This window comes from Platichthys flesus, chromosome 15 (assembly GCF_949316205.1).
Source record: "Platichthys flesus chromosome 15, fPlaFle2.1, whole genome shotgun sequence".
Taxonomy (NCBI): domain Eukaryota; kingdom Metazoa; phylum Chordata; class Actinopteri; order Pleuronectiformes; family Pleuronectidae; genus Platichthys; species Platichthys flesus.
This window is the reverse complement of record NC_084959.1, coordinates 17,815,131-17,842,657: the sequence shown is the minus strand read 5'-3', so window position 1 is coordinate 17,842,657 and position 27,527 is coordinate 17,815,131. Positions and strand designations below refer to the sequence as shown.

Below are 27,527 nucleotides of genomic sequence, written 5' to 3'. Positions count from 1 at the left end.
TTAATTAAAATAGAAAACATATCACTCCTGTCCTGTAGCTGAACAACACTGTCTCCTGATCAACAACAGATTTTCCACGATCCTTAAAACAAAGGGGATTATGTTTTTAGCTCCAACACTGTGGAACAAACCCCAAATCAGATTAGCAGAATCAGTGCCTCTGTTTAAAACCTGCTTAAAAACTCGTACTGTACTGGCACTTTTATAGTTTTACATTTTTTATTTCATATAATAATATTTTTAGATATATTTGTTTGTATGATTGCATTGCTGAGTATGGTCTGGATTTCCTATGATTTCTGGTCTATCTGCACAGGAAGTTCCTTGTAACTCTGGTTTGAAAAGGCACTGTAGAACCAACGTTTATTTTGTATTTATTAATACAATCTCAATCTAATGCAGTGTACGGTTTATCTGATGAGGAACTTAGTTCAGTAAATGGGGGAAATTATTGGCAGTGTGTTTGTGTTTGCAACTGTGAGTTTGACTCAGTAAACTCAGCTGGTGAGTTACCATCATCTTTATGACAAATGGTAAGCAAAGCCCTCAACTGTAAACATCCTCTGCTTGACCAACAGTCTGGTTTGTGCAAAGCTAATGCATCATGATGCATATAAAGGGACACAGAACTTGGCTGAAAGGTATCAACATATTTTAGACTTTACACTGATTTGGTTGCCGGTTCAACTCCCAAATTGGCAGGATAAATCTGAGCAAAAAGCTGCACTTGCCCCTCCCTCATTACCACCTCTACCTTTGCATTAGACCATTATTACAGCAACTCCACTTGCCTCTACAGGCGGAGGTTGTACTTGGAAGCATTTAGGTGTGAATATGTGCAACTGTGTTGGTTTCAAATGTTCTCATCCACTGGATAGATAATGGTTAGAAACAAAGATGGCAACAAATCAGCCATCATTTTAATTAATTTGAAATGATAAACATACCAATAGACAGTGCTGTGATACACCTTCATTTAACCTCTGGTTAAGGCTTTTAACGATAGTCAAAGACACAAACGCAAATATAAGCGAATAATACAAATACAATCATAGTTTTTATCTTTTCATTACATCTACATTCTTTCTTTTTTTTTCTTCCTTTTTTCAATCACCAACCAAATCGAAAGTAGTTTTGAAATAAAGCTTTGGTCACGTCTAAAGTGAAACGCTCTCACCCACACGGGTAGTAAGGGAGAGTGACGTTCCAAAGGGCAGCAGTGTTTACCTGCCCACTTGAGTGGATTCCTCAGCCTGCTGGCTCAGACGCAGAGGTAGAGGCTCCGGTGCCTGTGTGTCTACTGTCTACATTGGAGGCATTCTTAGCCTGATATCACTGCCACATGCTCAACAAAGATGTTGAAAGGCCATATTGAAGCAGGACGAGGAGGAGTGGATGGGACTGGAGGAAAGGAGGGAGGGAGAGTCTGAGGAGCGAGGAGGCGGACTCGCCTCATAAAATTCTCTGTCGTCATCAGGGCTGGAAGTGTAGAGCTTGCAGAGGGAGAGCAGGTGTGAGCTCCTGTATATGTTTGTGTGTGTGTGTGTTCTGTATGTGACTACACAGGCATCTGCGTGTGTGCATAAATGCGCTCATGTGTTGAATCGTGTACATCTGTGTTCTAGTAATAAATAGTGTGATGTGTTCAGGCCTGGCAGACATGAAGCTGGGGCTATGCACATGTACTGCACATGCTGAGGTCGCATTCATGTCACCACCTAAACCAAGCTGAACTTATTGTGCACTATTTTCAAAATCATTCTGTCTTTGTTAATCACAAAGCAAGCACAGTAGGTTGTGTGGGAGTGTGTGCGTGTGCGCGCGTGTGTGTGTGTGTGTGTTTTAGGGAGATGAAGCGACTTCAAAGCGGCATGGCAGCATTCTCTCAGCCCGGCCTGTTTACACTGCTCTGTGGAGTCTGCATTCCTCTGTCTCATTTTTCCACAGCATTCCACAAGGAGCTCCGTGCTGCTGGCTTTGTGCCCACTAACATTTACTCCACAGCCCCACCCTCCACCCCTGCCCCTATGGTACATACATGCTTCTGTACACACAACTGTACACTCAGTGCGACCGTTAAAACAACACAGGGACACTGCATGCAGGGCAACTTCAGGGAAAAGGAGGGGAAAGGAGGAGGAGGAGGAGGGAAGGATCCTTGCAACTCAGCACCGCAGGGGGGCAGGAGATGCCTCCCAGTCTTCCTCCTCTCTAATGTTCTTTTCCTCCCTGCAGTCTATTGATGGACTCGGGTAGATATCCAGATGCACAACTGTCAGTCCAACTCTTGAAAGCTCTCCCGGCGTTCCCTGACCACAAATCAGGCTGCTGCTATTGCTGCCTCCGAGCCAGAGTGAAATATAGCAAAGAAAACGAAAACAATTATGTTGCCAATTACAAGGTGTGTCGCAAGCAGTCAGCGGCCACATCAGACGAGCTCCCCGCTGATGTTTTCGGGAATGTTTACTGGTGAGGTTGCTAAGGTTGCCGCATTTGTCTGTGCCCGGGCAATAAGGTCACATAAACATTTGCAAAGATTACAAATAACACATAAAAGCCCTTAATTTAGCTGTTGTGTTTACTCTCTCTTTGCCTTTCTGACTACATTTCTCCGACATCGGCCACAGGTGATTATGGGATTCCCTGTGGGATTGAGTGGCAGAATGGGGCAGACGCTGACTTCCACGGAGAAATATCTTGCTGTTTTTCTGCTTCTGTCCACGGGATTCTCCTCTGGATTTAATTAGAGATCTTCCATGACAGTATATCTAAGGCAGGAACAACTGCCTTAGATAGTTGTTCCTGCCTTGCTCCCTCCTGAGTCGAGGGTTAAGGACCGAGTATGTCACACCTCGTACAGATTGTTAAACCCTATGAAGGAAATTGTGATAGGTGAATATGGCTCACACAATTACAACTTGATCTGATTAAACAGATACACACTTGGAAAGCATGTTATTTTAGCTCTGAGATCCCCCCCCCCCCCCGAAACATTTAAATGATTAATGTCCGACACTGGGTGGGTGTTTATTTTCTAAACACAGTTGAGTAAGCTGATTTATTTAATGACGAATATCCCCCTTGCACAAAAACTTGATTCAAGGCTGAGCAAGCTACAACATGACTTGTTTGGTATTGAAATCATTTTCAAAGTATACACACATAGGGACAGATGTTAAAAGAATCAAGCATGAAGGGGAAAAAAGAGGAAGTCGGTTGGTTAAGTCAGTTTTTGTCTGTCATTTGCTCAGTGCAGATGGGAGGATGGGGATGCCTCGGAGGGCATTTCAGGAAAATGATTTATGGCATATACCTGAACTCTTTCTCAGTGACTGAGCTTTATGTTTCTCTGAAGCCATTTGGAGTGATTTATTTTTAATTGTGTGCTGCAACCAACAGGTGAAACACAATTTGTAGACAAGATGAAAAACAGTATTATATATGACAGACAGTACAGAGCCACATGCCAGGATTTATATTTCAAATATGATAAAAATGATTCCACAAAATGAATATAAAGTGCCAGTGAATAAATCAGAAAGAGTACATTCAAATTAAAATAACACATAAAATGTATTCTACTTGTTAGTGAAACAATTTGTGGTGATGCTCTGGCGCCAGTATAGAGAAATATGACAATAAAAAAGCGTTGTTCAAACGCATCTGTGCTCTCTGTTCATTGCAGCTGTTTAGTTACAAGGGGTTTCACTCTGTTCTTGTTTTCACACAGAGCTGCATGAACATGAATAATGCCTCTTTTTTCAAGGACTACAAAAGCTACAAAAGAGACATGTTGGTGGGTTCCAGGGGGGACATTGCATTTGCAAATAAAAGAGGGGGTCCTAACCCCCCCCCCAGCAGCTTATTTTATGTGCAAGCATGTTAAAAAGGCACCTGTCTTCTCTTGTTAAAGAAAAACTCTCTGCTGGTGCCCCTCACTGTCTGTGCAGTATGACTTTTCAGTCCTATGCTGAAGTTTTATTTTGATCAGTGACAGCATCAGTTTGCGTCTGTGTAAATGAGTCCTGTTTGGGGTAGGTCATATATGTTTTCAGCCATTGTAGCAGCATGGTTGTAATTGGTCTGTTCGTGCACCACTGGTCTGGACTGAAATATCGCATCATATACATTTGTACATGTTGCCAGGTGATGAATCCTGATGACTTGGTACCTTTCCTCGAGCAAGATCATCATGTGATCAAAGAATACCCACAAAACAAATGACCCCTCAATTAGCATGCTAACTAGTTAATGTTTATCGTGACCAAGATTACAGTAGAAAAAAGAGTCAAGCATCTGCATGATAACATTATTATTTGTATTTAACATGATGTTAGCAGATAGCTCAAAGCACGTTTTGCTCCTCATTACAGCCAATCAGAGATGAAAGCAGGTATTAATTATGTTTATTATGTAAAGCACATCAAATTGATAATGAACTAGAATGGCGCACACAACACCATCAAGGACCAGCAGTCCCCTTAAATACAATTGAGCTGTACCAAATTGTGCTCACTCTTAAATATATCACTCCAAAAAAATTCCTGCTATTTTTAATTAGGTTCCACCACTTGAAAGAAAATCTAGATCAGCATTGAAATTTGAGGAGTTCATCCAAGTCTCCTAGAAATGCGCACAGTAGCTTGTGCTTAAACTTGCTTACAAATCAGCCAATTACAAACAATCAGACAGCGGTGAAAACACAACCTCCTTGGCATAGGTAATAGATTTGGAGGAGACATGACTTTTTTTGTGTTTCTCTGTTTCAGCGTCTCTGAAATTAGTCTTAATCTTTATACTCCAGATCAGAAAGGGTGGCTTTAAATGAAGAAGATCCATTAAGTAACTCACTGTGCACAGTATAGGGCACAGACCGTATGACCTTATGGCACCGGGCTCGTCCCTTCTGTGCACATCACATTTCTCCTTTGTCTCTCTTTTGTTTCTCTTTGTCTCCCGTTCTATAATTTGGAGTTCCCATCCGTAAAAGTCTTTCAACATTCCCATGGCTAATCTCTTTCCATGCGGCAGACCCTTATGTTCCCAACCTTAAGTAATTAGGCACATAGAAAAGTGTAGGTTTTCTCTCTAACTGATGGTGTGGAACCTGAGAGAATATGTGAGTCGTCCTGCGGGCCGAGGACAGGCCGGAGGAAGCCTGGAGGACGTGTGGATGTGGCCCCCGTGTCTAGGGGGAAGAAGGATCACTGCAATACTAACAAACTGCTGGGTTACCAAGCCACTGACTTGTTATGACAGGGAAGTGCTGTGTTTATGTTTAACTCAGAGCTTTGAAATGTATAGTGTAGCACTGGCCTGAGGCTGATGGAGTGGCCTTGTTGTTGTGTGTGTGTGTGTGTGTGTGTGTGTGTGTGTGTGTGTGTGTGTGTTTGTAAGGCACTAAGGTAGAGAAAATTTGTTAAAAGCACTTTTTTTTCACTTGGAGCATCACTTTTGGCTGGATTTGTAACAAGCTAGCTAGTTCATAACTGTCTTGATGGAAGTAATCTGGGCTGCTGATGAGCTTGTCAGAAGTAGCGTAAATGCAAACGATTTACAGTTTTGACAACACAGGATGTTTGAGTGCATTGTTGGGACTTGTAGTACTTGTGTTGTGGAGAATAACAACCCTAACCACCCGCTCGTGTAGATGCATGCTGCACAACATCAGGAGAATACATCCAGTTCTCACTCAGAAGGCAACGCAGATTATGGTCAAGGTTCTGGTCATCTCACGCCTAGACTACTACAACTCCCTCCTGGCTGGTCTGCCTGCTAGTGCCATCCCACCTCTGCAGTTCTTCCAGAATGCAGCAGCTCGACTGGTCTTTAACCAACCTAAGTTCACTCACGCTAAACAGCTCCTCCACTCCCCTCACTGGTTACCAGTGGCTGGCCTCATCCGCTTCAAGACTAGTACTTGCACGTGCTGTGAACGGATCGGGTCCAGTCTACATCCAGGACACATGGTTAATCCTTACCCCCCGGCCCGTCCACTCAGCTCTACATCGGCCAATCAGCTTATTGCTCCCTCACTGGAAGGGACACCGAGCCACTGAACAAAATCACAACTGTTTGCTGTCCTGGGCTGCCAAATGGTGGAACAAGCTCCCCATTGGCATCAGGACAGCAGAAAGTCTACACATCTTATGACGCAGGCTAAAGACACATATCTTCAAACTACACCTTGGTTAAGAAGACGATGTATAACCATCGTCAACTATGGTGTTTAAATAAAATGCATTTTCAGAGTTATATTACATGTAGCACGGTTGAATCCACTTATCGTACATTGCTTTGAATAAAAGCGTCAGCTAAATGATATGTAATGTAATGAATATGAAGGGCAATATTTTAAGATAAATATAAATCCTCCCACAGACGGGATGTGATTGTGCCAAGAGCTTTGAGTTAACATGTCTTCTAGAAACAAGGGATAAAGCAAGTGAGGAGGGCAAAGAAAAACTTGCAACAGATGAATTGGAGTAAATGTAAGATGCCATGCATCAATGGTCTGCAGTAATAGAGCCATCAGCCGCAACTTTAAAACCCATAATTATTATTAATGCTGTGGCCTGCTGATGTACAGTATGCTGCATCAATAAAAATGTGAAATATATTTCCTCATCTGGTATTCCACCAATATAAGTACTTAGCTCTTTCCTCATTTCCCTTTCTTGAAGAACAACTCCTCTTCCCTCTCCAGGTTCTTTCTTCTACATCTAATCCCTTTTATAGAACAGAGACAGTCTGACGACCCAGGAGTTGGGGGGGGGGGGGGGGGGGGCACTGCTACTTAAAGAAAGCACCCGGGCAAATTTGGGGCTGGTGGTAATTATTTGGGCCTCATTATAGGATCACGTTTCCCTCAAGTCATTCTCTGTGGTAACCGTTACTGGATATGGGGCTGACACTGTCAATAAAGCTGGGGGAAAGATGACACGCCTTTTGTTTTGACAGGACTAAAGCAGTAATGCGTCCTGTTCTTTTGCATTTGCAAAGAGAGAAGGTGATGGCCTCAGAGTCGACTTTTCCAGATGCTCCAACAGAGAGAAACCCTCTACTCCACTCCCTTGGCACCGGGGCAGTCCGGCATCACTATAGCAGCCTTTCATGTAAATCTACTTAGTGTAGGGTCTTGATATACAGGGCCTGTTTGATTGAGGAGTGTGGTATGAGGAGTGTGTATCTGTGTCATCTGTGGCAAAGAGAGCTGGACCTCAATGTGTATGTAGAAACCAGCGTTGCTTGAATAATGGTCCAAGAGCGGATATGATATTTGAGAAAAGGCCTGGTGCCTTGGCTTTGAGCGCCCCCCTTGAAGTGACTGCTGAGATCAAGAGACACACTCCCGTACCCTGCAGGACCACAGAGGGACTCTTTGCTCCAATATATCGTCAGATTCAGTCTCATCATGCACATACATATTATGTCCACATGCAAGCACATGCTCAAGCGCCTCTAGCAACAATACATAGCGGCGCTCTCACTCATTAACCTGCCTTCTTTACACAAACTCTCATACACTGGAAGACACACTACCTGATGTTTGCAAGGGGTCAGTACCTCAACGTGTCCTTTCACCTCAGGCCCCCTCATCCCGTAACAATCACGCACACATTGGCCAAGTCTCAGGAGGGATCCGCAGTAAGTAGTGCTCAGTTACCTGGGCAACCAGATTCCAATCCATTTTATCTATTACATGCAGTCTTGTTGGCAACCGCTTTTCCGGCACTTAGAAAAAAAAAACTTTTGCTACCGTTTTAGAGTTTGTTGCCAAGTTGAAAAAGAAAAAGGCTTTGATTCACACCTTCAGGGACAACACATCGTGAGAAGGACAGAACTTGTGTTGCGTTATTGGAAGCTTCAGTATGCGTGTTTGAGAGAGAATCAAAACAATTTCACAATATTGGATTTTACATTCGGGAATGTTCTAGTCTAATTATACAGCACAATTAGAGCAATTTTTGGTGAGCTTTCATAAAACTAATGCAGGGCCCTTTTCTCACGCTACTTTTTAAGCAGAATATAAGTGTGTGTGTGTGTGTGTACCTGTGCAGTGTACTGAGCAGGTGCGTCTTTAATGGTGGGGTTTCAAAAGACCGAGTGAGACAAAGAGATTTCATTAGATATAGAGTCCAGACGTGGGAGGCTGAGTCACTCAGTAAATCATGAACGCAGGCAACAGATAGTATGTGCATTTGTGTGAGTTCACGTGTGTGTGTTGGGGGGGGGGGGGTTGATTCAATCCTTCCCCTGATGTGTACTAACCTGGCAGGCGTTCCAGGCCTTAGGGCAGAGCTCCATTTAAGAATCCTTTTGCTCTTGTGACTCGAAGTCTTGATTTATATTGTATGATAGAATAATCACATACTGAAATATTTCTTTCATCCCCTCCTTAACCAATCTGCTTCTTTATGATAATGTTGCATTTGCAGCCAACAGCTCCTCTGAAGCCTTCCTGACCTTCCTGAATGGCTGGTATTTGAGTGGTGGAGCTTGATGAGAGGTGCAAGCTCTTTTTGTGCCCCCCCCCCTTCTAACACACTGACATAACTGCCTGGGCCTGGTTCCCTGCTGGCAACAGATGAACTAGAAAACTCTCTTGCTGATTATTGGCAGATGAAAAAAGAAGATCTGCAGGGCTAAGCGAAGTGAAAAAAATATTATTGACTTCTCACCGCAGCTACTATTTATTTTCCCCTTTTTCTGTCCATGTATTTGTTTTTGAGGCTGTTAGATTCTTGCCTTGGAATATTTTTTGGGGTTGTCTTTGATTGAGCTGGAAAGGAATGCCTTTAATCGTGGCTACAAAGAAACCGAGGGACATGTCCCCGTCAGTTTTGCAACAGATCTAGACAGATGAGGAGGAGGAACGGAGGAGTTAGCATTGTTAACAGTCTGTGGGGAACTGTTTGCGTGCCCTGTGGTTACTAGTCCCTGTGAAATGGAGACTCAGTGATTTGGTTTCCCAGGCCCCTTTTTCTCAGGGCCATACAAAAACCAAATGAAGAAGTTTCAGTCTGTTGTAGCTGCCATTTATAGTCCAGCGGCAGCGAGTCTCTAAGTGATAGATGGCACCAGTGGTGGCACACAGAGAGAGCGTTCACAGCCATCTGATTGTGAGTGGTGAGGGCATATCTAAAATAGAAGATAAGGCTGAGTCTTGTCAACGATGCAAAACATTGACGCTGTGCCTCAGAAAGCCAGAAGAAACTGAACTCAGTCGCTCCTTCAGAGCCCGCTTGGCTCAGCTTTGGGATTATTATCTGCTTTATTAGCTATGATTGTACAGCCCGGTGCATCAACATGTTTAATGTCACAACAAAGATCCACGCACAATCAAGTAAGCCTGAAAAATAAGTGTTTTAAAACCTGATTCCTCTCGCTGAGTGTAGCTCTTTCCCAACATTTCCCACAAAGCTACAGCGAAAAAGAGCAGAGGTCATAGCATCAGTGAAAACGCGTCATTCAAAAGGATATTTTTTTCTAAATTAAGGGGCCAAGCTCAACTCTAGTCCTCTAATTTGGGCCTAGTAAATGAAGACTGGTAGAGGCCGCTGGCAGAGCAGCATGGAGCCCAGTCCAGGGGCTCATGCTGCATCACTGCCTGCCTTCCCTCTTGCATCGGGGCTGTAATTCACAAAGCCTTTACTAAGGCCACAATCCTGAACCAAGTTTTTTTCCATTTCACCTTCCCCTTTGTAAGAGGGAGGTATTTAGATTTGATTCCAAGATGTTTTAGCCCCTTAGTCTATATGACCCTGCAGTGGCACAGAGCTTTTTTTGTCTGATGTACCCGCACATCCCTTCTAGGGCTGGGAAGCAAAATCAATGCCAGTCAGGCATCGCTTCCTACATGGCCAGTAACTACTGGGCCAAATCACAACACAGAATCTCGTGCCTGAGCTGTGTACTGAAATAGTTGCTCTGATTGCAACATGAACATCCCCATCTTACGATGGTTAATATTACTCTGGCCTTGACAAGATGTAACATAGCCTGCAGTTAGCTAGTAGTTACCTCAAAATCGAGTCAAACAAAATGCCTAAAGGTAAACTGTTTTGCAGCCAGGCCAAAACAAACAAACAAAAAACTAAAAGAAAACACAGGCAAACAGGCTCGGGCATATGGAAGAAACAGATTAAAATACCTGGTTACGCACAGGACACATTCAAAGGCAAAGTGATGCTCCATGTTTGACTGCTGTAAATCCTTGTCAAGCAAATCAGTCAGTCACTGTGAGCGTCCCTGGCCCCAGCCGTGGAGAGACAATTAATTGTGGAGGTGAGACTGTTTTGCTGTATACAGCACAGAAAATGGTATTTAGTGTTAAATTACTGCAGGTTGGCTTCATGTATTAACAAAATTTGCACTTATTTTTTATTAAATATTTAATTATACCTCAACAGATAATATCTCAAATTTCAACTTGCATTTTGCCTTAGTGATCTGGCACAGTTTGGGCACTATGACATAAATATTGGGATATATTTACGATCATTCATAAATAGCATGCATTTAAAATCAGCTGAGAAACTCTACCCCCTGGGATACAACTAGTGCTAGTAGGAAATGATTGATATATAGCTCATTAATATATTTGGTAACCTGCTTTTTCAATAAGATTCATCATTAGCATTGGGTTAAATTGTCACATTAATTTTAAGTGGTTTGTGAGTCGCCTTCCCTGCACAGTCCCTGGACAATGTGCTTCCCTCCTACTGACCCCACATCTAATGTTGGCTTTTATGTCCCCCCCCACCCTGGTCCCCCACAGTCCTCTTCTTCCTCCTCTCCTCTTCTGACAGACATGCAACAGCCCTTTTCAGCACATTACGTCAATTCCCCAGGCCCCGGCGTGCCAGCTGTTGATGTCACCCTTGGGTCTTTTTAATTTAGGGATTTCCGCTGGGTGAGATGAGGGGGAGCCCCACGAAGTCAGCCCACAGCCACATGAAGAGGCCCAACGGGGCTGAGCCGGGCCAGAACGGGCCTACATAGGACAGGGCAGGGCAGGGTGGGACCGCTCCGCTGGTGTGTGGGTGAGCGCAGAGAGAATAGGGTGCAGCAGGGCAAATCTGTGAGCAGCAATGAGAGGAGTCATCCAGGAGTATTGGTGTACTGGCAGTTGCTCGCACTGATGTCATGTGAGCAAATTAGCGAAGCACAGGGGGTGTCTCCGGAGCCCCTCGCTTCCTCCTCGACTCCCGTGCAACCCCTCGTACCCGTGACAGCTTGCCTGTGACTTGGAAACACCACCGCTATCCCTTGAGCTCTTAAATGCAGCCTTTCAGCAGCTCCGAATTTCCTGTCTTTCAGAGGGGATCAAATGTTCCTCCCAAAAAAACCACCTCCCATTCTTTCAGTCCTCGAGGCTTTGAGTGGGAGAGAACATCACCATCCATGTAATTGATTACGTTGGGTGCCAAAATTTTCCTCTTGATTTTAACTGGGAAGGAAACGCCTTAATTGGACACATAAAAGCTTCTATCAAGTGCAACTGTTGTGTTCTGATGGCATGAAAACCAGATTTGGATACACTGTCTAGACTGTCTTTAGAATGGTTGTCTCAAACATTCTTTTAATTCTTGGTTTTGGTCCAATCTTTGATATGTGTACGGTCACAGACTGCAGGTTTCATGTGGTGTTTTGGGTACAAATCGATTTAAAATGTACTGAATGGATAGATGTCAGTGTGATATGGTTCTCATCATTGGTTTGCAGTTTCAATCTCCTTTCAGCAGAGAACAATATCTTTATTCCTTTCTACATCTAAAAATGTTCTTTACCTCCTTTAAGTGATGTTAAAAATAGCAGCTGTTTTTTCTGTTCTTTCCTGTCTCTTGGTCTTAGGAGGATCTATCACTGTGTTCAGCTGTTTTAGATTATTATCATTGAAAAAATAAGCTTTTGTGTAACTTTTTATTGCTGGCATTGTCTTAAAAAAAGCAAATCCCTAGAATGTCTCAGTATTTTTAAGATTATACATAAATCAAACATGTTGGATTGGCTCAGCAGAGCAATGTCAGTGTGCTGAGATGGAAGGAGTTGCAGATGTGCTGTTTGTGTACCTTGGCATTCAGGCTTCTCTTGACCGCCATACACCTAAAACTGTGGACAGAAAAACGCACCCACATGACTCATTTTAGTAGCTTTACATTGTCCAATTTTCCTCTCATAACCTTTTTCTCTCTCTCCTTCACTTCCTTTGCAGTATCACCCTTTGTCATTGTGCAACACAAGCGAGGATGAACGGCAAGAGGGTGACTTCATCACCATTGTCAAGCTGGAGCACAGGGTACCCCGCTGCCTTCCGCTGCTCGATAAGGTAAACACACACTCACTTACACACGTGGCTTTGAGTGTTTCACGCATTACTCCCCAATTAAAACTCTGAGAGACGTCCCCCTCCATGAACCCGTCCCATCTCAGACACGTTAGCAGACAGATAAACCATCTCGCCATCTTGTCTTTCTACCGAAGTTTCCCTTCCGCTCTTGGATTCGGACATTAAAGACAAGATGTTTTTTAGAGGGAATTATTTGGCAAGAGTCTAATGTTTTGTTCGGGACACTGATCTTTCAGAGTGAGGGCTTGGACAGGAGGGGACGGGCTTAGCTCAGCACTGCTATGTAGCAAGTGGCAGTGAGCCCTGGCTGTGGATGTGAGGCTTTCAAGCAGCAGCTGTCACTGGTCCGAGCCCAGCCAGCCAGCCAGCCAGAACCAGACACTTGGTGCTCTCCGTCTCTGCTCCCCTCTAATATGAGCGCAGACAGAGCTCCATAGATTCCACCCACAATGGTTTAGATGTATGTATAAGTGCAACAGAGTTGATGTTATGTTTAAGTTTTATACCATACACACAGACTGGCAAATCCTAACTTTAAAGCAGTATGATTTAAAACTGTTGCTATTTTTTCCCTGTTTTTTCAAGTGGTGACAAATTAGCAGGCAGGAGTACAGTTAGGCGACTGCCTTTTTTTAGCCTGTGTTTTCTTTTCCCCTAATTTAAAGTCATGTTTAGGAGCTTCCCGCCGTGGCGACGATGTAGAGACATTCCCACACTTCCCAGCTCCTTTCTTCCTCCTCCTGTCGCTCGCTCTCCCTCAGTGGTAGCCGACCGGGTGGAGAGAGGGGTGTCATTCAGGGCCGGCTCTAGAAAACAGTTTTGATTAAAGCCTTAATGGCAACACTGTGTTGTCCCGTAAACAAAACACGGGCTCTCCCTCATGCAAAAGAACGTGCAGACAAAAGGCTGCTGCTTCCGAGTGCTTTCTCCCTCCCTGCAGATCCTCTTTGAAATCAGAAGTGAAGGAGGGAGGAAGAAGAGGGAGCGAGGGGGGGGGGGGGCATCCTTCTTGTTGTTTTGGTTGCCTGGAAAGTATGTGTTGCAATAAACTCCGCTCCAGCCACCTGCATCCCTGCTTCCTCAGTGAGATTCAAAGCTTCGGGTTGTAGTGGATTTATTGGGGATTCATCATGCAGCTGTTGAGGAGTTTTCTCTTGGCCGTTTGAAGGCGATGAATCAGATGCTTTGGGATGTGCGGTGCGTGGGTCGGCCTCGCTCTCTCTCAATGGGACTTGTTTACAGTTTAGCCTGACTGTAGATGCCCGCCCCTCTGATCTATAGATACCCTGACGGCCACAGAGGGTTCGTGTTGCACCGCACATACTCAGAATAGGCTGTAAACCAAACAAAGCAAAAACGCAGTACCATCAAGGATAAGATTTCTTTGTTGTCCTTTGTTTGAATTTTGGGATTGCGGAGGTTCCTACCCCCGGCAGCGCGGGGAGATTCCTCTGCTGATTGGCAGTGATCTGGCACATCTCTCTGCTGCTCTTGGTTTGACTGGATGTGTCTCACAGCATCTCTGAACATACTGGGAAGTTGGACAAATTAGGAGGAAAACATTCTCCAGATACCCTCAAATTAAAATGGTGGGTGAGGCCTGTAAGCATCGCCCCCTGTATTCATATAGATATTTTACAGTCTTATCAACCACTCAAAGCGCTTTAAAGTACAAGTCACGTTCACACATTCACACACACACAGATCCAGGCCCTGTGATGGACTGGATGTCCCGGATGTACCCTGCCTCTCGCCCATTGTCAGCCAAGATTGGTTCCAGCTCCCCGCCGACTCTCAAAAGGATAAATGGAATTGATAATGGATGGAACCACATTCACACAGTGCCTTGATAAACTTTAATTAATATAACACTTTTTCTATAACACCATGCAAACCCCCTCTAGGCCCAGTCATTAGGGCAATTTGGGGGTCATTATCTTCAGAAAGGGTTAGGGTTAGGGTTAGGGTTAGGGTTAGGCCCTATCAATAAAGTAGGCTAGCCTGTAAGTAACAGGTTAGTTGACAGCAAAAAGTCAGCAAATAACTATGCAGCAAAAGTTGCTGTTAGTTTGCTTAATCTAGTTAACTTTTACACAAACTGTAGGTATTAAACATTTCAAATCAGAAGAATCCAAAAAGTACCAAGACTTCATACTGTTTCCGCCGACCGATCTTTGCTTCAGATACATCTTTCTCTATGCAAATGCATGAATCTAAACCCTCCTCTGCTCCAGTGGTTTTGCATCATTACACAACACAACACAAGCAGAGGCCACAAGCTTTCTCTGCCAGCATGTTTTTCACGTTATCCGTCCGCTTTCCACCAGCCTGCCGGTCGGCCAGTTTTTTTCTGTTTACACCGAAGCCCTGGAAAATGCTTTCAAGCTAAGTCACAGAGCGACACATGACTCGACGAGAAACAGAATCACTGCACTGCCAGGAGCTTATTTACCTCCGACTTAATAATCTCTGCTTCTTGATTCTCTGCCACTCACACTGCAGTTCTGTGAAACTGCACCAACCTATGAAGAATACATGGTTTTGTGGAAACAGCTCTTTTACAGTCATGGAAGTTTTGGCCCATGTCTGAACTTGTTGACTCTCACAGAGGGCCTCGCTTATTGATTCTGCTCCTCGGATAAAAAAAGGGGGTTTGGGCCTGATTGTGCATTAATCCTGCTTCTTTAACTGGGCTTATCATGTGTACACGCCCACGTTTGTGCATATATGTCATTGGATCACAATACATCAAATCTCCTAAATCTACCTGTTGGCCACTTTGTGAGGAGGCAAACTTGGCGTTCAAAGACAGCATCAGTCACAGGGATGGAAATGCAACAACACCGTCTAGTATTTGTATTGTCATTTTACAACGTGCTTGACAAACTAAATATGATACCTTAGAATGATATGCTCTTAAACAACATGATTGGCAGCATACATCTAATACTAAAGATACATTCATGTAGTTAATATTGTGCCAAACAGCCTGAAGCTTTAAATCTCTTTAGATCAAGTTTAATTTCTATATGTGGATCATTCTGTCTTGTGCAATATTTTTTATAGAAGATCAGAGGATATAGTATAATGTGCAATATTTTTTATAGAAGATCATAGGATTTAGTATAATAATAATTATAATAAGTTCGGTGATGGTGAAACTGAGAAACATTATGCCCTCTTAACATAATCATACTAGCGTTGTCATTGTGAGCTTGGTTAGCATGAAGCTCAAAGTACAGCATCTACAATGCCACAGAGTCACACTTATGCTTATTATAAGTATAAATATATATACACTTGAGTATATATATGCACTTAATTGCATTTAATTGAAATTGTAATAATGAGCTCATGAAAGATTAACACAAAGGGAAAAGAAAGGTTGATGCACAGTATGGAATAATGTAACAATAAAAACAGATTAGCAAAGGTCCACAGTCGTGATAAAACCAAGCAGTAATGTGTAGTGCACTATATTCATGAGTCCTGTGATTCATAATAAAATCTGTTTTCTCCTGAGGAAACAGACGTGCATATTAAAACAGCAAATATGAAAGCTTCCATCTGTGACTGCAGAATGACTAAGTAAAGGACGAAAAATATCTACTTTGTCCAGTACAACTCTTAAAAACGAGTCCAACTGCGGTGAAATCTGTCATCCACTTTGGCCTAGACTCTTAGGCCAGAAAGAATATAGTCCCGGCTATGGGAAGTGCTTGAAAACAAGGGAAGCCCATCCGGGGAGGAATAAATCAAGGCCCTCATGACAATGTTTTTGTCCTCTCAAGTCTGATTATCTGTAGGGGGTGACACTGACCTCAGGCTATTCCCGCTCGCTGTTTTTCAGCAAAGACAGGGGCTGGAAATGCAATGGCAGCTGCCTTTGGCTTCTTTTCCCCCAGTAGCAGAGTCCAAAATCTCCAGTTCATCGGAGACAAGTTGAGGAGGAGGAGGAACATGGGGAAACATCTGGAAAACTGAGGAAATTTCAGCTTTTAAGAGCAAATGCAAAAAGCAGCAGGTACACAATGGACATTTTGGCCTGTATGAAATGCGTCAGTGTGAGAAGACTTTGTTCACTTTGATTTCTCTCCCATGGAAAGACATTATTTGCTTGTCTGTGCCAGATAGTTGCATGGTTGTCTTCAAAGGGATAAAATATGACTCTCTCTTTCTTTCTTCTGCGAGTCAAATGTGGACACGAACATATGCAACCTCGGCAGTGGCTCCCTAATTGACCGGCAAGGACTGTGCTCCTCTAAAAACCATTGCATGCACCTTAGATTATTCCTTTAATCTTCCAAGCGTACAAAAAAAAAACACCGTAGCATTTTAACTGTTTTCGATATGAGATAAACCATAAATCACTAAATAAAAAGTTAGCAAACCATGCAGGGACATTTCAAAATCAGTTTTTCACTCCTCTGAGCGAACTGTACAACGCTTTTTCTTCCTGTTATCCTGAGGGTCATATTCTTTATGCTCCCTGTCAGATCAGTATACACTGCTTTGATCATCTCATCTTAAATTCAATTGCTTCCAAAAGTGATGTAGAAAGTCGCTCTGGGCTTACATTTTTCGGGCCTCCCTTTCTATCAAGCTCTGACAAGTGTACCAAATATTATTTTCTTGCTTTTCACTGCGGAGAGAAAGGGCCAAGTTCCAATGTTTGTGCCTGTTTGACCCGGACAACGCAGTTTCTTCCCTCCCATTTCCTATGCTGCTAAAGTTAGGTTTTGTCTCAGCTCGCCATATCACAGTGAAGATAACCCAGTAGGAAGTACTTAGCTTTAGGTCCAGCAGCCTAATGCGTGCCTTCATTTCAGTCAGTGCACTCATTATGATTCTTACTATAGCCATGATTTTATTTGTAGTTTGATAGCCATGTCTTTGAGGTCAGTTGTATCTATTTCGTCTGTGAGATAGATGTTGTTCTGACTGTAGAGGCCTCCAGTCCTCTCCCTCTTTTTCCTTTCATGATGGTCCAGATATTAAAAGGGAAGTGTCAATAACTCACACACACACACAGGGTTTTTTAATAGAGCCATACAATGGGAACCTTTGTCAGTTGGTTCCCTTATATCCACCGTGCTACAAAAGCAGAATTCTAACAACCCCCGCGCCAATCCCTACTCCACAGCAAACATTGGTAACATTGGCTGCAGTAAACTTTTATCCTTTGTTGTTGTGACAGTGCTAGTACTGCACTCTTGTATGTACACGTATCCACACACGTCTACTGAATGTATGTGGAGCAGCAGGCTATCTAAGTTAATCAGTGTTAACATTCAATAGTCATCGTAGAAAATGAAAAAAAAAGCTCATAGTGCACGTTTTATAGTTAGTCTTTTTATTTATCCATTTCATTAATATTTGTATGTATTTAAGGAATTGTTATATAATATACATCCACGTTTCAAATGTATATTTTTTAAACATTTTTGTATTTTCTTGAAACTTGATGGAACAGTTGGATATGATTTGAGGAAAAAACAATCAACTTTTGGAGCAGATTCAATTATGGGGTATGGATCCTGCAATTAGAATTTTTTTTCACTTTTTTTCACATTGAGTTTTGCAATACCTTAAGGAGTTTTAGGAATTTCTTTAATGCAGAGATATTTATGAAAGAAAAAACGTCACGCATAGAGTGCTAATATGTTGTAGATTTCACTTTGTTTTTAATCAGACCCTCCTCTCTTTAAGGCAGCTTCAGCCCACTGCAGCCTGTTCATGAGGTATCTGCTGTGTCAAAAGTCCAAGGACAGGAAAACAGGGTGATAAGTCTTGCCTGTTGTCGTCACACACGCTGGAGTATGCTTTCCCATGGGACTCGGCCAAAGAATATTTTGGACGAGGAAGAGTCCGGAGCAACAGGAATGTTATTCACATTCCAGTCGCCAAAATTACCTCTGGTTGCTGCTCATCCACCTCGGCCTTTGTGGGAGGGCTTGTAGACAATTTCAGGAGGATTTTCTGCTCATTAGGTCTAGATAGTTGCTGTATTCATACTGTCCTGTGTTGTTGTTGTTGTCAGGTGTCCAGCCTTCACCACTCAAGCGGTAAAACCTGGTTTTCCGCCAAGGTCAACAGCTGGTTAAGGTGCAAGTTCGCAGACATGGATCTGTAGACAGGGGCGATAAAGTTACTATGCTGAGCAGAAGTATATTTGTTTGTTCAATTGACTTTGTGAGCCGCTCAACAATTAAACTGCTTTCCAACATGAATTGAACTCCGGATAATCTCCTGACATTCACCGGATGGACTGTATCGGAGAACGCAAATATCCAAGTAAGAGGCTCCGGAGTTTCTCCTGCCACACTCTTTTGCAAAAACTCCAGTTAATGTCAGAGAGAGCAAATGTGAGAATAGAGCGGTAGATCCTCCGGAGATTTCACTGCGATAGGCCTTGATGATGACGTTTCTAACACTTGACAGGCGCGAAACTGAAAAAGACACAAAAGGAATACAAATATCTCAGGATGCAAAAGCAAGGCGATACTCGTAGAATACACTGAAGAAGTTGCCAAGAGAGTGTTTGGTGATATGGTCCAATGCTTGTGTCTATGTACTTTAAACAACAACAAGGGATCTTCACCGCGAAATCAATACATTATGTCCTGTGTATGCCTGCTGCATCACCCCTCACCTGGACACTCCTGAGATTTCTGTGTTGTTGCAAACGCCAGAGAAGTCCGGACCACATTGCGTGGACCTTCTCGAGAGTTCACGTCTGAAAAGGCTTTACAGTAATATGTCAGATTTCTTTTCTCGATGGATGAAGTGAATTCTTCTCTTTCTGTGCTTTGCATTTCGAAATCTTGTTATGGCTTTGAAAAAAAAAACAAAAACAGTAGGACTGTGTGCAGCAAAACAAGCACTGAATTGAATGTGTCTGTTCAGGTGAGCACCTGGGAAACAAAAAGACAGGTGGTCACAGAATTTTCCGAGGATGGAAGGAACTACGTCCTGTTTTCTTGCAGAGGGGGAAGGAAAGTGGGTTGGGATGCTTGGTGAGATATTTCTGACCTCTGGTGCAACCAGGTGAGTCTACATAAAGATAAATGGAGCAGGATTAGAGGTAAAATTACTCAATGCCACGAGGAGGCTGTTAAAATCCATCACATGCCTGTTGTATGTTACCTCTGAGGTAGGTCCACCTCACCACTGCATTCCTACCTATCTCCAAAAGCCACACTTGCTGGCCCAAGGCTGCTGCAAACTCGAGCTCAAGTGAGCGACCACATCTGTTTGTTTGTTTATTTAAAAATCAGTCATGCACAATTCCACCTGCAGCTGACAAGGAGCATTTTAATTGCAGGTCGTCAAGGTGAGAGGATCATCAACACAGTGAGACTTGAAAGTCCGGTGGTTACAGAGGCCTTCGGGTCACAGCTAAACAGATGTCACCTTGACCTGCAGCGCCGTCATACAGCTCAGTTCAACCCTGTCATCACTTCCACCAATGAGGTGTGAATGATTGCAGAAGGGTCTGCTCTCTGCAGCACACTATGCACTCATCCAGTCACCTTAAATAGGTGGAAAATTCTCCAGCCTAAAGGTGCAAGTGCTACTTCTTGAGGATTATTTTCAGCAGCATTAACACGCCCCAGCTGCGGCTGCTGTTCCCATCCACATCTCTCGTTAGTTTCTTGGCTAATGCCAGCGTTGCTAAGCTAACATTGACTGAGCTGATGGCAAACTGTCCTCCACATGTACGGACAATGCGGGAGATGTGTCGGTTGCTGTGAGAGGAGATTTTCAGATGCTGGCTGTGTTTTCCCAGGGGCTGCATGGCCATTAGCAGAGTGTTGCTCCCGCTTTCTCACTTTTCTGCTCTTCCTCATTTCTGGCTCTTCATGGTTTAGTTTGTCAGCAGCATCACCACAAAACTTCCAATACACAAACAGTGAGAAGTCCGCAGTGCCACTTTGTGGGAAGTACCTCTCCAAAATAGAAGCTGGAATATCACATGCTTGTGTATATATGTGTGGATTGCAAAATATGCCCGCCTTAATATTTGCCCAGAGCACTGTTTTTCTTATAGTTTGAATTGTTCCCAATTCAGTTTCACAAATTTTCTATACTTTTAAAACATAATGGAACTTAGTGATTTTGATAAATATGTATATTTATTTAATTGAACTCTACATTTGAAGTTCAGTTGAATTAAAATGATGATAAACTAATTTACAGGGTTCCTACGGTCATGGAAAACCTGGAAAAGTCATGGAAAAAAATAAAATACCAAAAGTTTTGGAAAAGTCATGAAAATGTGTTATATTCATATTTTCATGTCGTTCATTTACTTTGAGTTTGAAATAATTCATATGCTTTTAATAAAATACGCTCAAAATATAAGCAGGAATACTTGGGTTTGTGTCATTTAAGGTATGCTGCATGCCTTGGAATTGTCATTGTTAGTTTAAATACTACATTTTATCACTTTTTTGCATATACACAGAGATTTCACGGTCATGGAAATTTGGTTTAAAGTTATTGAAAAGTCATGGAAATCCATTGGTCAAATGTGTATGAACCCTGAATTTAATTCACACTTAAATATGTAAATGTTATTAGTAGTATATTAAATAATAATGCTATACATAATATTTCTTTAATAGTATTCAAGTTGTAGTCCTTTGTCATACTATTTGGATAGTCATGCTCTAAGCTTAAAGTTACACTGGTGGGGTGTTATAAATTGAGCATTGTGCTTATTTTACAAAACTAGCAAACTTGGACCATTATATCATGATTAAGTGGAGCAGCTCATGTATGCACCGAGGTCGTAGATGCACAGTGATCATCACAAGATTCATTTTGATGCAGGATAAAACTTTTTAAATTTAGAACTAACAGCGTTATGACTCTGAGAAGTTGTATGACTTTCTGAGGCAAATTACCTTTGTCTCAACACAAACACCCACTAAACTCTGGCTTTTGTCTGCAATGAGGATAAAATCAGCATCCACAATGGAAACATGACATCTGGGTGAATACTCTAATTTGTCGAGACAGCGAGATGAGAAGCAGTTGTCAGTGCATTATTGACGTTTGAGACGACTCACTGGGGGTAAAAAACAATCTGAAAGGTAAACATACTCTGTTTGCAATGGGAAAAGAGTAATCCGTTATTTAAAAAAATCCAACTAACTTTCTGTTGTTTTGAATACGCCTTGAATGAACCTCCCTCTTTCACGTCATACATCGCCTTTGCCTCTACCTCTTATAAAAGCAGTGCTAACAGTAACAAGGGTTAGGTGTTAACTCCTTCTCAATCCTTTTACACTCATGTTGACTTTTGCAACTGAGGAAAAGGAACACAACAGTCGTATTTATCACTGTTGTTGATGTCAAGTTGTTTTAACTTTATTAATCTTTTCACATCAAATTAACCTAACTGAAATCAGTTGTTGCCCATTTTCAGGTGATGACTGAATTATTATTATTATTCAGCTGAAATTACATTGTTTGAAATGTTTCAACTCAAATTGAACTGGTTTGAATGTTTTACAGTTTGCAAATGACATAAAAATTGTGTAATTTATGGTTAATCTCAGCTGTCTGACTGGAACTAATGAAGCCTCAAGAAAGGAGAGAATAATTTTTCTCATGAGCAATTGTGTGTTTGTGATTTTGCACACACACACACACCTACGTCCACGCACGCAAGGCTGCTTATCTGATCCCCGAGGGCGAGCACGCCGCCGTCTCGCGGAGCTGCTCCTGGCATTCGAGAAAGCATCTCTAGGCATTCTTAAGGCGGCACATCTCTCACTTGTCACTTCAAAGGGAGCGTGCAGAGGTCAGGGTTTCATCAGACTGTTGTCGGCACTCGGCGCAGATGATCTGTGAAGAATGCGGACCTAAAAATAGAATCCCATGTCATGCTCATAAGGAGAGATGGAGTCCAGATGATGCAGTTCGGTGCCAGATTGCTTCTATCAAAATACCGCCATCATCCCAAAGGATTGGGAGACACCTCGAGCTGGCCGCAGGAGGGTTGTGTGTGGGGGGGAGGGGGGTTGGGGGTGATGGTGTGGTCACAGCTTGATGATGAGTTGGAGTGAGGAAAGATGTGTGAAAAGTTTGGACAGCTGCCGGACAGTTTGTCACAGTTGCAACTTTTGCATCCTTCCTTATCATATCAATGTTTTGGGAGCGTTACTGGTGAGAGTTCATCCCTGGTCCTCAATCGGCCTACAGAGCTGAAGATGTTTTTCCACACGGGTCCAGCAAGTTTAACATCATATGATGAGTGCTTAGTGGCCCTGCAGTTACAACTGTACTATATCAGTGCCTCTCCCTGATGAATGAGACGTTCATAGGGCAGTAACGTATTATTACTGCACTATTGCCGCTTTGATCTCACAGCAGTTTGAACCCTGGAGTTTTACAGAGGGGCGGCTTGTCGGAATAGCTTTGCAGACAGGATCGGGCCTGGTCTTGTCCCGGTTGTGGGAAGAGCAGGCCTGGAGGTGTGCAGAGGCGCTAGCATGCAGGAAAACCTGACTGCACAGGCATCACGCTGCTGTCTCGAGGGCCGTTGGTTCCCTGCATTTGAATAACATCGACGGAATAATTTATCATCATATGATTTAAACTGATGTGTCTGATTTTCCTTCATTTCCTCTGTCGGGAGAATCATGGTGCCTCCACCTGCTGTAGAAGCTTTTATTGAGAGGGAGGGTTTTATCGTTGCAGACCCGTAATGTGAAGGTGCTGCTCTTGGATCCCTGCTCAGCGCCAGGACATTCCTCTATTAATGACAAAGGCGAATGGTATAAGCCTCATGGTGAAACATGAAGAAGCAGAGGAGAAGGAAACAGAAGGCAGGAGAGAGTCGGGAGAGGTGGAGAGGTGACTGGGTTGATTCGGAGGAGTGGCAGGCGAGGCCAGAGGGCGACCCGCACCAGCCCTGTCTGTCTATACCACTTCAAGGTCATGTCTAGCAGGTCAGAAACAGGACTGTTGACAGGAAAAAATGTGTTGGTTGATTTAACCCTCTGACGTCTTTCGCCCCACTTCTTCATCCCTGCCAGTCCCCCGCTCTCTGCTGCTCCCCTCTGTTTACCGAGCTCTCCTTCCACCCTCCCATCATCCATAGCTTCGTCTGGAACATCCAGCTCATTGTGCAGGCTGAGCCGCTGGCCCTCTTTAAGATCTGCATTAGAATGTTGTTTTCATATAGCAGCAAGCGGAGGCATGTGGAGTCTCTTTAGAACTGCTCGGCAAACAGATGGAGGTTTTAACGCTGCCTTTATGAGATTAAGTGAAACATTCCCTTAAAAAAAAGAAGACATTTCCCCCCTGTCCCTTCGCCCAACACTGTCTCACCTTCTCCCTGTCTTCTCTTTCTTCATCTGTCTCTTTTACTCTCCTTTTTTTGTGAGCTCTGGCTCGCCTCAGGCCTGGGCAAGGGCACGCTGCTGCTGAAAGTGAAAAGAAGACAGGTTTGTGTTACCAATAACTACTTCCCCAGGCCAGCGGGAGAGCACTTTGCATTTCCAGGAGTTTAAAGCGAAGCAGCAAACAGGTCTTGTGAGTCCGACACTGCAGGCGGAGGGAGTGAGCTCTTGTTTTTCCTCTGCAGAACGAACCTTTTTAACTCTGACTCAGGTTGGTTACAGTGCCAAGTGCCCCCTCACTTGCTTTTAACAGGGGTTTGACAAAACAGACTCACAGGGCAGACAGTGTGACTCTACAGTATGAAATTCACCCAGGATACAATGAGACTAGTTATTCTTAAGCATTAAATGCCCTTAAGCTATCAAGCACGGTTATTTGAGAAATGTTGGGTTTTTTTTAGTTTTTTTTATTATTATACGTTTTTATGTTGACCCACATTTTATAAGGATGGTATTCTGGATGCCAGGTAAAATCCCAAAAGTCAGGCTGTGGTGTACATGTGAACTTACACACTAACCTTGTTTTGTTAATGACACCATCCTTATGTTGGATGATGGGGATGAAGCTGCTAAATTTTACATTCAGAGGCCTATGAACCAACATGTCACTCTTTATTTTTCAAGGCACACTTTTTTATTTTATTTTTTTTTTATTTATTGTCCCATAGGCGAAATTTGTCTTGGGCCAAAGTGCTACAGCAGCTGCAGAACAGTGCCTGGTACAACAAACAACAACAAAAACAGAGTACACAAGGCAGGACACATACTTGTGCTGTAGCTGAAGGGATGTTGGTCAGTTGATCAGACTGATATATTTTAACAACCATCATGAAGTTTAGGCATTCATGTTGCTCATGAAGGGGGGAATTCTGTTGACCTTTGGTGATCTCCTTACTGTTCCTCTAGCGCCACCTTGAGGCTCACATTTGTGTTTGAGGGTAGAATATGACAACAACCGGACGGATTCCAATGATTGTTTTTGCTCAGCATTACTTTTCAGTGACTTTGGTGATTCCAAAACCTTCATCTGGCATTATCTTGCTGTCAAAATGTTCATATTTTGACTTACCACTGACTACCACAGTCAACCGTATGAAAAAAATGTATTTATATATATAATACTATTTCCAAAGTTATACTTGAATTATGACATTGAATGCAACTTTATTTATGCTACTACAATGTGGTGTACAAATGTAAAGGCATGTGTTCCACCAATGCCAGTAAATGATTTACAGGCTGTTTTCGTGTTCTTTGTCAATGATTTGAATTTAAGAGGATACAGACACACCTGTGCCATGTAAAGGCCTTGAAGTGTGAACTAGTAAATCCGTTATTTTCTCTCTGTACATTTTTATCGACTGAGCATTGAAGATGGGGCAGGTCTGATTTTCATCAACACTGTTTTGCACTGATTCGCAGTAGTTGTGCAATGGTAAAAACGTGTGATATTACTGAAATTCCGTATCAAAGTCTTTATATATATATCTCTCCCTCATTTACAGGCAGCGTTAGTCGTCAGTAGTGTGTGTACATGTGAGTGTGCGTGTTTGTTCCTGTGCATGTGTGTGTGTGTTTGCTCTGCAGAAAGACATGGCTTACTGCACGGCCTGTTCCAAGAATGAATTCCTGGAGGCTTACAAGGGCTGTTGAATGAGATGGAGGGCTCAGGGCAGGAATGATGGGAGGGCGGGAGAGAGAGAGAGGGGGAGAGAGACAGAGAGGAGGGAGGGAGGCTGCTCTACACTATAGGAGGGGTGTCAGGCTCTCACTTACAGGCCTGATTAAATAACAGGATGCTTTATGAAAACAAGAACATTATCTGCCTCTTAAAAGGCCGGGAAAGGCCCTCTAATTGGCTTCCCCCGAGACTCTGCGTTGCCGCCCGGTGGTGAGAGGAAAAAAAAATCCTCTGTTAGCCACAGACAGAGATTTCATACAGTACACTTTTCCCTCTAAGTTTTACTTTCATCAGCACTATAGGAATGTATCATCACACTGATACCGAGGCTATAAAAAGGGCGTCCTTCACCACTCAAAGGAGGATGATTCCCACCTGAATCTCTTCATTGGGTGCAATACAAACAATAAAGTGAGAAGAAAGTGTTTGAGGTGGGGTTTGGCATGTTTGTGTTCCCCCACTAGATCAGAAGAGTCTGTACATCCAGGGATTTAACTCCTGTCTTAACATTTCACTTGCTGCCATCACATACAGGTGGTTGACTTAATTATACTTATTAAAGTCAAGTGATGCCATAATTAAGGTATATTATAGTCATCACTGTGATTAATTTAAGAACAGTATCATATGCGTAGCAGCTTTAGTGATGTGATGTCAGTGTGGCAGGAGTAAGTGTTGGTGAAACACCGTTGGCCCGATCATGTGAAAAATTATACTCTGAATGTGGGATTTTTCAATCCACATCTTTCTGGAGAAGCCAGATCTGTGGTTTTGGGAAATCCTAACTTACAGTGCCAAACATTCAGAAACAGGTCTCTCTCCCATTTCATAACAAAATCAAACAGTATGTTACAAGTTCAAACTTTGTTATCATATGTACTATAGGACAAAGTACTATATTTTAAAAATTTCACTGTGGGCTTGTGCTTACATTTTATGCACGAAACAGCCTCAGCTGAGGAGGTTTTGTTTCAATTTGAAACTGTATGTTTGTGTTGTAGTTAGCAGGAGTACGTAAAAACGACCTACTTTTTTTGCTTTATTTGAGATTGTTGGAAAAGGCATTATTCACCATTTTCTCTGATTTCTCTGTGAATAATTCTTCGATCTTGACAAATCTGGTATGTTTAAGTGACAGATTTTGCAGATACTTAATCATTATTATCCGCCCAACTGTATAAAATATTTTGCTTTGTCTTAATATTCTCATATATATAGAATAATGTCGAACAATGATTAACACAGCATCAATGCCCATTTTATGTTTTTTCATGACGTCTTCCCTGTTTTCACACTTCTTTATACATATGTTTATGTAAAACATATTTTTTAGCCTGGATAGCTAAGCATGCTCACACTAGGTAGTTTAAAAAAACCACTCTCATCCAGCTGGGTTAAAAATAATTTTTGGGAAATACATGAATTTGTTTTCTGGACAATTGTTCGATGAGTGAATTGACGGCAACATTATTATATTCTCATTCTCGTGCGTGCATGCGTGCGTGTGATTGAGGGCCTCTCAGCTCCATCATCACGGCCATCGCTGGCAGCCACATCAGTCTCCTCTGCCCCCGAGGGTGCAACACTTGATGCCCAGCTCTTTGATGTTTGCAGGATGTGTTTAGCAAACGGCAGTGTATCAGATGGCACTGGTCCCTCTCTGTCGACCAGTGTTTTGCATTTCCAATGCTTCACAGGGCAGCCAGTGCCTGCTAACAAGAGGGGAGGGGGGAGAGACAAGGAAAGTGGAAGAGGAGGGGTGAGCTTCAATACTGTGAGTTCTCTGAATGACCCCTATTACCTCAAACAGACCGCTCAGGTTCATAACTTTTTCCAGATTGTGTGTCTCTCTCTCTGCAAAAGAGATAGTGTGTGTGTGTGCGTTCATGCGTGTGTGTGTGTGTGTGTGTGTGTGTCAGGATGAATGGGAGACAGAAGGAGGAGGAGTATGTGATTCAGGTCCACCCCCTTAGGCTCAATACTTTTCCTGAGTGCGTAGAATCTGCTCACCTGCCCTGACTTGTTTGCTCTCCCCCCCCCCCTCTCTCTCGCTTGCCCCCCCACCCCTCCAGCAGCCCCA

General features: G+C 43.0%; 1 protein-coding gene across 3 annotated transcripts in view; it reads left to right on the top strand.

The window, feature by feature from the left end:
- The window catches only part of LOC133969589 (E3 ubiquitin-protein ligase RNF43), a 79,712-nt gene that overhangs the window by 38,421 nt on the left and 13,764 nt on the right, over positions 1-27,527 (top strand). For all 3 annotated transcript variants that reach the window (XR_009924223.1, XM_062406167.1, XM_062406170.1), the window contains exon 2: positions 12,218-12,331. Coding sequence is in view for 2 of the 3 variants with exons in the window: in XM_062406167.1 (XP_062262151.1) it covers positions 12,218-12,331 (114 nt within the window). In the remaining variant the exon portion in view is untranslated. The remainder of the gene's footprint in view (positions 1-12,217; positions 12,332-27,527) is intronic.